A 12727-nucleotide genomic window follows, 5' to 3' on the forward strand; every position below is an offset into this window, starting at 1 on the left:
GCGGTTTTTCTCCATTTAATTTATAGTTTCATACGTATATCATCCGGTTCGTGTCTAACGATTTTTTTCTCTTTTTGTAGTACGGTGAAATAATTTAATTTAAGTATAATTATAGACATTTAAATAAATATCACTAACCATATGATTGAGGTGATGTTCTCAGTGGTGATCCAACCGGTGAACCTGAACTACTGCTTTGTGAACAGCTTCCTGCTTTGCTTTTCATTGACGTAGAAAATACTGAAAGAAAACGTAAAATTATTATTAGTTATATTACAATTAATAACAAACTAAATATTTAAATAATAATTGAACTAAATTCAATATCAATTTAATAATAATAAAAAAATTATGTTAAAATTAGGCAGATATATTTGTGCATGACAGACACAATTTGATGATTTAAGTTTTAATTAATGCAAACAAATGGAATATATAGAGCGAACAATTTAGTACAATGATTGATAATAAAATAACACAATAAATTGTAATATTTATAAACAAAATTAACTCCCTAAAAAGGTGAATTAGAAGACTGTAACAATTTTTTTTTTGTAAAATTCAATTTGTCAACAAAAAACTAAATTTTAGTGATATAAGAACGACCCATTATTTTTATTATTCATTATGATATCAGATTAAGGTTGTTAATGTACTTAGGATTTTTTATGCACTCTTTCCCTGGTGATGAACTAACAATTATTTCCAAGATGAGATAAAAATAGCAAAATGACATCATTGTGATGGAGGAATGGTTTGGAATAAGTTTGGATTACAATAAACAATTTTTTTAATACCCAAAAAATCATATTTTCTTGATCATGTCACAAGGTATCTAATTATTTTAGAAATTATCCCTTAAAAAACAATCTAAACTTCAATTATATTCTGAAACATCGCCACATTGGTTAAAAACATTTAATAGTTATTTATGCAATCTTAAATAAATATTATTTATATCAATGTCAAAACATTTACAAGTTAAGAACCTGCAAAACAAACAATATTTGTAAAATGTTTACAAATACTTTTATCGGTTCTATTTAAAATAATCGTGAAAAATATATGACCCAGATAAAATTAATGAGGTTATATTCAAATTATTTTTTTTTGTTTGTTTCTTTATGAAATATGTTCATTAATTAATAGTCTAGCAAATAAATATATAAACAATTATGTTATTTGTGAAATACGGTAAGTTGTATTATGAACATTACGGGTGCAATTTTGTGGGAATAACAAAATTAGCATCACACATCACTTAATAAATATTATACATTTAAAATTTTAGGGATCCTTAAAAAGATCTCCACGCCAAACCAGATGCAGATAATGAGAATTTAATACATTGTTCTGTGCTAATACTTATACTGTTTTCACTCAAAATGTGATTAAAAATCTCACAAAAATATATCAGGCTAATTACAAAAGCCTTAAAATCGATTTTAAGTCCATAAAGTTGACTATTATTTTAAATTTCGTACCATAAAACAAATTTCAAATATAATTTAAAATGGTGTTTTATTATTTCAATAAAAACAAAAGTTATATTTTAAAATAGTCGACTTTAACAAAATTAACTTTTAAATGTCTTTCATAGTTCAGGTGTACATTTTTTTTCAGTAAACAGTATACAAAACACAGTAAAATAATTACACTGTAAAAAAGATTCCAATTTCAGTTAAAACAACTAATAAGTTAATAAATAATAATATTGAATGTCTGCTAAGATTTACTAAGATAAAACCATTTTAAATTAAGTACATGTACAAGGCCAAAAATAGTAGATAGTTAAATATTATGGAAATTTTAAATTTTATAGGTTTTTAGTCCAAAAGTCCACTTATAAATCTTAATATTTAAAAAAACTTTCTCCATTTATCATATTCATTTTAAAATCCCAAAAGAGGTATTCCCAAACAGAATTCATTGTTATATAAGGAGTGAGATCGAAAAAATCTTAACATATATAAATGTTAATAAAAAGGAAACCACTAAAACTACAGTTTTAATTTTTTTTATTTGATTGAAATTATAATTACAACTTACAAAAAATTTTATTTTTATAGTTCTATCAATAGTGACGAATTTATGAACTTTTTCCGAAAACCCTTCCCTTATGGTTTTCATAGTCATTTCTCCGTTTAAAATGTACCACACCTTTTGACACCTTTTAGGTTCTCTTCAATTCTCTTTTAACATGAGCCCAATATCCACTGGCCTTAGCTCCAGGCAGTTTGGAGGATTTGCCTCTCTTGGTACAAATACCAAATTATTGTTCTTTTACCACTCAAGACCTGGCTTACCATAGTGACAGGATGCCAAATCAGGCCAAAAATAAGTGGGCACATTAAGAAGTCTTGTGAATGGAAGCATTCTTTTTTGTATTTTAGAGCCCTTTGTAACAAATGTTTGGATTCTTTTGCCGCAACTGCAGCATTATAAAAAAAAGATTGACCCGGAAGCTGCGAAAAGTTTACAGAACATACGTTTCTTCATCGATTATGAAGCATGTATGTTTAAACCAGCATTGGCTTTAACTTTTCATACCAAATAGTCCGAGTACTGAGCTAACCGGGCTGCTTTCCTATCGGATGTGTTGGGAGCTCTTTTAAAAATGTTTTTTATTTAGAAACATCATGTGAAGCATTTCTTCTATCTGACAAGTTCTCCCGATACTGTTTAATAAGATTGGAATCAGTTTGACGACAGACCTTTGATTGTTGGGCCAACTTTTTGTAGGACCAAGTTGGGTTTTGTTGAAAATATTTAATAATTTTAGTATGCACTTTTTTCTCGTCACTCATTTTAATCAGATTAACAAAAAATGAACATAATTGACATTAAATATAATAACTGACATGCTTTACAAACGTAACTTGATCACAAAAAAATCAAAAATAAAATAATACTAGGGTTAAAAGTTTTATGGAAAAACGTGTGTAAAGGTTTTTTCGATCTCACTCCTTACTAAGAGCTAAATATATTTCTGAGAGCTGTTATTGACTTAAGGCCTGTAAATTCTTACCATTTTTAGTACTGTGATTTCAGTTGACATAAAACATACTTGAGCTTATACATATTTATAACATAATTATCATTAAAATATTACTCACAAACTGGTGCCCTGCAATTATATATGTAGTTCAAAAAAAGTTAAACACCTAATGTATGTACAGATATCATAAATCTGGCACTTCATTCACAATGTGTCTGTTGCAAAAAATAAAAAAAATAAATTCAAAAAGTGCATATGAGAGCTGTTTATGGTAGAAATATTTTTTAATATTTCTTTTTATATAAATAAAATACCATCCTCTATATTCACACTAGAGACACTGTATTTATTTATGTAATTAATTTGTATTTAACCTCAAACGACTTTATAAACTAATATTTAAAAAGCCAGCAAAACACACCATAGCAGCAACAACCATCCTTCCTTTCAACCATGGATTCATCCATCCATCCACAAACACACCCAACGAACCAACCAGCCAGCCAACCAAGCATCTATCTATTCATCCTATAATGCCAGTATGTAGTTAGTATGAGTAGATACATTGTGGGTTGTTATAATTAAAATGTAGGTTACACGCTAATGAATTTAAAACACACCGAGATTTTCAACAACAACAATATTAAAATTGGAGAAGGCAAAAAAAAAAACACCTGAATATCAACATGATGTACCCAAAATCAAACGAATGGAAGTAGTGCTCTTGTGCTCTACACTCATGTTGAACTAACTGACTTTAAAGTTCTTGAACGATATTTGTCTTCTTTTTTTTGTGTTATCAATAAATCCAAAGGCATAAGAGGTAAAAGTTATTCCTAGCACCGGTGTTAGTAGTTAGGAGGAGTACTACAGCATATTGAGACAACACAACGACAATAACAAGAACAAGATAACACACTGACACTAAATCTGCTGCTGACTGAGATGGATAAGAATGACAACGATGATATAGACATTTGTCAGTTGATTCGGGTTTTCAGCATTTTGTTGTCGTTGCTTCACTTGGAAGAGATTATGAGTACTAGATAGAGATAAATGATTTCAAGTGAGCAGTGAGTAGAATGACATGATGGTAACATAAATATTTTCATAATACCAAATACTCGTAGCTCTTTGTTATTGTAAAATTTTAACTGATTCCAACTGATATCTTTATAGACGACAAGTGGTACATGAAACGTTTAATGAAACTTGATGCTGTTTTATATAAATTTATGAACATAAGTACATTCTCCTCCTCGGCGATAAAACAATTTATGTTGATGCAAAAATATTCTCGTATATGTATTGAACTTTTCGAGATTAGATGAGGTAGTTATTAATACGAGGGTCAAAATGAAAATCTCGTCATTTCTAAACAAAAATATTTTGTCGTATTTTTTTAAATTCAGACTAACTCCTCAAAAATATATTAAGTTTGGGAAGATACGGATTATGTAGTATAGTCTCGATTGCAAAAACATGTTCCAGTGGAAAATTTGATTCAGGTATCCATGAAAGCAATATAACAATTTGAACATCTATCTTTGGCGTAAAAAACTGGGTACATCCAATAGGTAAATTGGTAAATAGGTAAAATTCGGTAACGCTATTATAATGATGACTGTAGTGTTGGTCTGACTTAAATATGAAGGATTTCATGTCAATTGAACCAACTTTTGAAGACGATGTCTTCCGAAGAAATTCAGACACAGTTTTTCAACAAGATCGGTCAAGAGTCTTAGCAAATTGTGTCCCAAATAGTTTAGATAGCAATTTCTTCAAACTTTCTAAAAAATAAAATTTTTTTAAATTTTTTTCCCAAAATCAAAAAAAAATTTTGAGTTTTTTTTCAAAAAATGCTTTTTTATAATCGAAAGAAAGCTTAGATCTTTTCCTAAAAAAAATTAAAAAACATCGACTTTATTGAAGAAAGAAAATCATATTTGTATAAAATTTATCCTATCCAAGTAAAAGTCTAGAAATATGGTACATATATTTTTTGAAACAAAAGAAGAACGCATGCAGAGTTTCAATAAAATCGGTCACGCCCACCGCCCACGAAACCCATACATAGATAAACATATTTCGTTTATTATTCGACAAAAAATTTTATGTTTTCATCCTGTTCCGAAAACTTCCGAAAACTATTTTTTTTTAATCGAAACAAGACACAACTTTAATTTTATTAAAAAAACAGCTTGGGGGAGTGGGGCTACATTTTTTTCCATGGAAAATCAAAACTAAAATAATTTTTAGAGACTTATAGATTTGGGCAAATCTTCTTAACGGTTTATGATATCCCCATAATTTTTATTTTTTTTTATTTATGGAGAAATGTTATATTTTTCAAATATGTTAAAGGTAAATGGTATTATTAGGAAAATTAAACTTATATGAAATATAAGTGAAAATATAAATAAATTTTTGCTTAACACCCTTGCATGGACTTTACTTCAATTTTTTAAAAATAAAATAAAATTTTTCTTAAAACTATAAGTGTACATTTCATCTTTAAACATTTCTCTAGAAAACTGCATCATTTGGTTTTTGAAATTGAGTGTTTGAAAAATTTACTTTTTGACACCTAAATCCCTCTGTGCGTTGGTCCAATATTACTTGCTGGCTTACCAGGTAAGTAAAGTTTTTGCTGGGTATCACCATATAATTTATGTTGGATTTAATCTTTAAGTAAGAAACTGTGAGTATAGGTATGAAATTAATTAATGAAATTGCAAAGCATATTTTTAAATGTTCAACTTTTAAATGACCATAAATTTAAGTGGTAAAAGATGAATAAACTAAGATTTCGGACTCTCAAGTTTTTTTATGGTCTACCGATATGTGTCACGGATTTTTTTTTCATTTCGAAAACCCAAAAGAAATATTATTCTCCAAAATGATTGATTTTCCTCATATGTATATGTACTTCAATGTAGTTTAATGCAGTTGCAAAAAATAATCCCTTATGTTAAACTCACTGTGTCAGAGAAATACTGAAAGATATGAAAACAGATTAGCATTGAGGTAGAAGTCTAAATATAGAACATTAACATCTAACTAAACAGAAAATTTGAAAAATTTGTTGGAAAAAAAACAAAAATTTTTAAAGATACAATTTCATTTTATGTATGTATTTCCCCCTTTTATCACAACTCAATTGTCTTAAGTGTTGGGGGTATTTTTTACAATCTTAACTTCTAAATCAATTTCCAATTATCCGACACAAAATGGGCCCCCATCATTAAATACAACAACTCATTGTAACAACCTCTATTCACTGGCTGAATCATGCCTAGCATGTCATTTGCTTGTAATACAGGTGTGCGATAAAACATCTGTTGAAACAGTAGCCAACAGATAAACTACCGACTGGGGTGTTGTTACAGCGGCTCGAGATACGTACAAGAATTTATAAATGATTTTGTTTAGAAACAACAAAAATCTAGGAGCCACTGACTGAGCAAAAAAAAAAACAAAAAAACAAGAAAATAGAATGAATACTCGAAAAACTACTACCATAACAACTCAATTTGTGCTGTTACTTTTACCGTTAACAGGAAGTTGCATTCTGTGTATGTCCATGTGTGTGTGTCTGTGTGTCGTCACATGAAATTTCCGCCTGCAAGCAAATACCAACTTACTAAAGCATACAGAAACAAACAAAAACAAAAAGAAAAACTCAGCAGAATGCACGTTAGTTAGTAACTACTACTGCACAGTAACTTTGTATCTTTTTATCTCACTATACATACATACATATATGTTTATATATGTTTGGATGGATGTGTGGATGAATATCTTTTTGTGCATGTATTTGCGAATTAAGCCAGGGTATGCGACAGTATTACAAACTACAATCAGCCATTTGTTGTTAGATGCTGTGTCTTCGTTTATTCATTCATTAAAACTAGAACGTTTGAGTTTTCATGAGTGTGAGTGTAAGTGTTTAGAGTTGTGTGTGTCAATGTTTATATATAGATGGATGCTCTGAAATGTAGTTAAAGTTTAAGATTATTTATACCTATACTGTGTCGACAAAACCTTTGAATGCAAACACAGTTAACAGCAAAATAGTTCAAAACATAGCCATAACATTGTTCCATTAATTCGAACAATTTTTACAAGTAATTATTGCTTGCCATGCCAAGAACTTTTTGGGAAAAAATTTGTGCGTCCTAAACTTATCTACAACATTCCCTCGAGCATCATCAACATAAAAATATTGACCCGGAAGCTGCGAAAAATGTTCCATACGTACATTTCGACATCCATTATACAGGTATATTTTTTATAAAATTTGACTTCAATTTTCGTGCTCTGTCTTTGGCCTCTAATTTTTTAGCAGAGTTCGTGTCAGGAAATTTTTGAGCCTTGTATGTTTTTAAACCTGCAATGGCTTTTTTCTCGTCACCCTTTTTAATTAAATATAATAACTGACATGCTTTACAAAGGTAACCGACAGTGAACCACCCGAAACTCTTGGGTGTCACTTTTGATATAATTTTTACCGCCTCAGCAATCACGCACAAACTGCGAAATAGAAACAAGGTCCTCAAGGCACTAGCCGGCAGCACTTGTGGTATGGACAAACAAACCTTGCTAGCAACCTACAAGACGATTGGCCGGACAAATTACCTCCAAACTAAGGTTCTACCGGTCAAGGAACATAACATCATGCTGACGCAACAGTTCCTTCTGGGATGTCACCGGAGGAGTCATCCAAACTTCAACATGACACAGTTGGAGTCTCCCCCCGAGGCTGGCATTTATTAATAGGTTTTTGGTTATTATTATATTATCCGCCCATTAAATTGCATATGTGGCGCAAATGTATCAATTTATTTTAAAGAGATTCATTGAAAATTGCCTTCAAATATCCATTAATATTGCGAAATATTTTGAGCATCACTGTTCAAATACTTTGATAGTGAGGCACAACACAACATGTCAACCACCAATTTGTGGCTCACTTAGTTATTGACTCAGTACAACATACACTCATCCATACGTTGTTCATACGTCCATACAAACATACATCATGTATAAACTGACTACCGAAAGACGATGAACTTTAGCAAATGCCCCTCAACACACAGAAACTCCCATTCAAACGCCCACATTTCAACTAAATACTTCTGGCGCACACACTCCATGCCATGTCTTAAATTTCTGAACAAGACTGACTGACTGAGCGATGATGATGAATTATGAATACAACAACGAACGATGACAACAGCGTTCAACAGCAGCAGCGAAAAGAAAAACAAAAAAAAAATAACAGCAAGCAGAACTTTTAACAATAATTGTTGGCTTAACTTCAATATTCTTTTTTGCCATCCTCAGAAATTTTGAAAGAAAAATTATAAAAATGTACAGAATTCAAAAAGTCGGGACAAGCCAAGCGAGGGAGAAACGGTATGAAAACTATTTTTTAAATTAAGTTAAAACTCAAACTTAATTGAAAAGAAAACTCAAGCGTAAAGTTGGCGACGCACATGAATATTGGATGCACACAAACTGCCAACTTTTTGGATCAGACAAAAAACTGAGCTGAGCTAAACTAAACTACAACTCCAAGATAAGGAGAACAACACATTAATAAATTAAACAGTCATCAAAAGCAACATCAACAACACCAACTGCCGCGATGATACTCTCCTCTCATTATTTATTGTTGGCATTTGAATGTCGAATAGAAAAAATCTTTAGACAGGAAAGGACTTCGAAAAAAGTCAGCCATACGTATGAGAGAAAATAAATAAAGAACAACAAACAGTTCCTTAAATAAATAAATACATTTTGTAGCAAAGTTTTTAAATGATCAATTAAAAAAAATGTTTATTTGTTGGGTACCCTACAAGTGATAAAAGCACCTCGTTAGCTTAATGATCAAATGGTATTGAGTTTAACTGCGTTCTTAAATAAATATTAGTTTATTTATTTAATTTTAACCAAAAAAACACCAACCATGTCTAAGAAACTTTATTTCCCAATGCTTGTGGGAAATACAGAATAATTTTAGATATTTTTTGAAACTGATTCCTTAAAACTTCTGCCGCCAAATTCTATATGAATTGTGTGTATTATTTATATGCAGTAAGTGTGATTAATGTGTTGTTGCTTTAAATTTAGTATTTGCTAATGACTTCATGTTTCCCATTCACTTTTAAAAACAAAATCAAAATAAAATGTAGCGCAGTATGAAAATAAAACGAAAGTAAAACCAAACAAAAATTCATATTTTATAGGTCAAAATGGTTTTAATTTAATCCTGCACAGAGCCAAAAACTTGATGAAGGTAGTATAGATGATAAAAAAAAATTGTGCAACAAATTTTGGGTAAACAAATAAAATATCAGGATTTATTTGTATTAGCATTTAAAAGATTGGGTATGTATTTCCTTGCGTCTGTTAATTATTTGACAGATAGCATTTAACTTGTCTAAGGGCTATTATTACAACTTGCCTTTATAGTTAAAGGTAACTTTAGGCAATAGAAAAAGGTGCCTTAAAGTTAACTTTAACTATAACGTCAAGTTGTAATAATGGCCCTAAATATACTAAAATGTTGATAATTTATCAATGAATTTTCCACAAATTTGTTTTAAAAATGTTTACCAATTTAATTTAATACCAATTTATTTAATATCTTATGTTATAAATTCTATATGGGCATTTCCTGCCATTAGTCAACCAGAATCAAAAATAAAATGTGGATAATCATCGGGTTTTATTGAACATATTTCGATATAATTTGGTACATAACATTTTTTCGGCCCAAGGACGAAGCCTATTGAAACGGGCTGAAATCGGTCCATTATTTCTCCTAGCCCCCATACAAATGTCCTTCCGAAATTGGACTTTATCGGTCATAGCTCCCATATAAGGCCCACTTCGAAAATCACTCACGAATATAAATTATTGAATTTTTAAATTAAAAATGTTTTGCTCATTTACATAGTGTAGGGTATTATCGGGCTTGACCGACCATTTTAAGGTATTTATGGGAAAATGCATGGTGATAATAATAAAAAAAACATATGCAAAAATCGTACGTTCGCGACCGGTACTTAAGATAATTAAACAGAAACCAATAGAGATATTTTATTGTGTAAATACCGGATAGAGACCTACATTAATACACTTTTAAAATAAATTAATCGCTTTTAAATATTCCGTTCCATTTCGCAGATTTTTACATTTCACTACTGTCAGCCAAAGTTGACTTCTATTTTTCGTACGTTCGTTACCACATGTTTATAATTATGAAAACTTTAACTCGATGAAATCCATATTTTGCACTAAACATAGAGCTACCAAAATGATATCGAATCGCAAAAAAATGCTTGGAAAAGTTTTTTTTTTATATTCTTTATACATCAAAAGCGTACGAACGTACGTTCGTGACCCCTGGTAATGCCCATATATGAATAATCAATTTAGAATAAATATCAGATTAAAATGAAAATTAATTACACTGTCCAACAAATTGAGGATTTTTGATTGGTACAGAGAATTCTCATTGTCAGAGTTATATTGTGGAATTTTATGGGGATCATTTTTGTGTCAATTTGACCCTTTCTTCGAGAAAATTAAAAAAGTCCTTTCAAAAAGGTCATTTAACCCCTTGTGGACCAAGGCTTTAAATAGTTGAAAAAGTTTTATTTGTTTATGAAATATTGAAAATAAGGAAGTTATTTACAACATTTTAACTTTGTGGAGGACCGGCAATGTGCCGAAAGGGACCTGCAAGGATCCGAAAGGGACCTGGTACCGTTGGGTCAGCATCAGACAAAAGACAGAAAAACTCATAGATTTTTGTTTCCATTTTATTATTATATTGATTAGTTTTGTAACTTTTATAAAATTTTCTACTACAAGTGTATTTTATGGTATTTTACGAAAAATTATTTTTGTCATTACAACATCAAATAATTCACCGTTATTCTGGGTAAGCGAATTTGCCAATAGGCAAGAAAAACATATTATTCCAAAGATGATAGTGTACTTCAAAGTACTTTTGGGCAAAAAGGTTCAAAATGTTTTGTTTTCATTTTGTAAGCTTATTATTGTTATGGTACTTATAAGTACCGTCGGTCGACAAAGGGTTAAGGATTAAAATATTCTACAAAAATGTTTGCCCGAAAATTTCAGTGGAGGTCACTAAAGATACAATAGTTGTTAAGTGGTAAAGAGCTTTACATTTAATTAGCAAAATTACACGCCACCCGGGTTTCAAATTTTTAAAAAAAAATGCCAAAAATCCAAGTATAATCGGAATGAACTGAAATTTAAAATATAAATAGTCCTTAAGGAGATCTACAAAAAACATTCATATTTTAATCCTTACATGTCCTTTTTGAAAGAACTTTTTTGAATTTCCCTAAAGAGAGGAGATAGAGGGTTGATTCATTTCGTAGGTATAAACATCATATTTAAAGTATCATTTTCACCAACAAATAAACCGTGCTAATAGGGGGGTCACACGGCATGTATTGCATGTGTTTTTTGACATGTATTGGGACATTTTTCCACATGTAAACATATACATATCGTGTGATCCATATGAAACTTTGTGTATGTAAAATACATGAAAATTTTTCGTAATTAGAGCATGTTATATTTTCGTGTGTTTACCATGTGTATTTTGAAATGCAACACTGTGTGAGTGCAAAATAAAAAATACAAAACAAAAAAAACAGAGAAAAATCATAACAAAATAAGATTCATCAAATTAAATATATTTATTGTGATTTAAAAATTTTTTAATAGATATATAGTTAAAAACAACAATTCTATTGACTAATAGAGGTTATGTCACACGTAATTACATAAGTACGTGTGAACGTGGAAATTATGAATCTTAATACATGCCGTCTGACCCCCCTCTAAGTAAGAGATTATTTTTGAAACATTTTCGATTTGAGCCACTAAATTATGTAAAGCGTAGTTGATATAATTTGAGTAAAAAATAAAAAAAATAAATTATTAAAAATTTAGTAGAAATATATACAATGTACAAGTAGTATCCGCTATAAATTGTTGGGCATAAACAAAATTTATTTTATCCTCATTTGTACACAATTAATTAAATTTTCATACTCAAGTAAGTAGTACAGCGGAACAACAAAAACATAATTTGTAACATTAAAAACACAATAACATAAAATAGTTTCCCAGCGAATGGTTTTGAGTCAGTTGAATGCATTTTAGTTTGGTAAAAAAATTATGTTTTCATATTAGCAAAAATTATAAATTATTTTTTTTGTATAATATTATAATGGGTTATCTATGGTAATGTATATTTCAACATCTATGGTTTAATGAAAAACAACAAAATTTTTAATTGGATTTTTTTTTAAAAACTTAAATTAATTCATTACATCTTTGGAAAATATTCGAAACTGCACATAAAATTTGAAACCTTTAAATGTTATCTGATTTGCTCCAGCAATTGGTTTTGGATGATGGAGAACAATTTGAGACCTTGGGAGCATCGAAAAGATGCACAAAATGTTTGCCAAAGAAAATATTCAAAATTTCGATTTAATTTTGAACACAATAACTTGATATGTGTCTATAAAATATATGTTTACTGGGATTTATTGTTAAAACGCTAAAAAAAATACATTTAAAATGTTTTTATAAGTAAATTCCTCTTTAGAATATCTAGTAAATTTTAATTATTTCAATTATACAAAATTTACTCGCGTTTAACATTCATTC

General features: G+C 29.7%; 1 protein-coding gene across 1 annotated transcript in view; it reads right to left on the reverse strand.

Annotated features, from left to right (window-relative positions):
- Gp210 (nucleoporin 210) overlaps positions 1-12727 on the reverse strand; it is a 168170-nt gene that overhangs the window by 12142 nt on the left and 143301 nt on the right. Inside the window, exon 24 of the mRNA XM_065512218.1 lies at positions 139-240. Within this exon, the coding sequence (XP_065368290.1) occupies positions 139-240 (102 nt within the window). The remainder of the gene's footprint in view (positions 1-138; positions 241-12727) is intronic.

The sequence above is a fragment of the Calliphora vicina genome, chromosome 5 (assembly GCF_958450345.1).
Source record: "Calliphora vicina chromosome 5, idCalVici1.1, whole genome shotgun sequence".
Lineage (NCBI taxonomy): Eukaryota > Metazoa > Arthropoda > Insecta > Diptera > Calliphoridae > Calliphora > Calliphora vicina.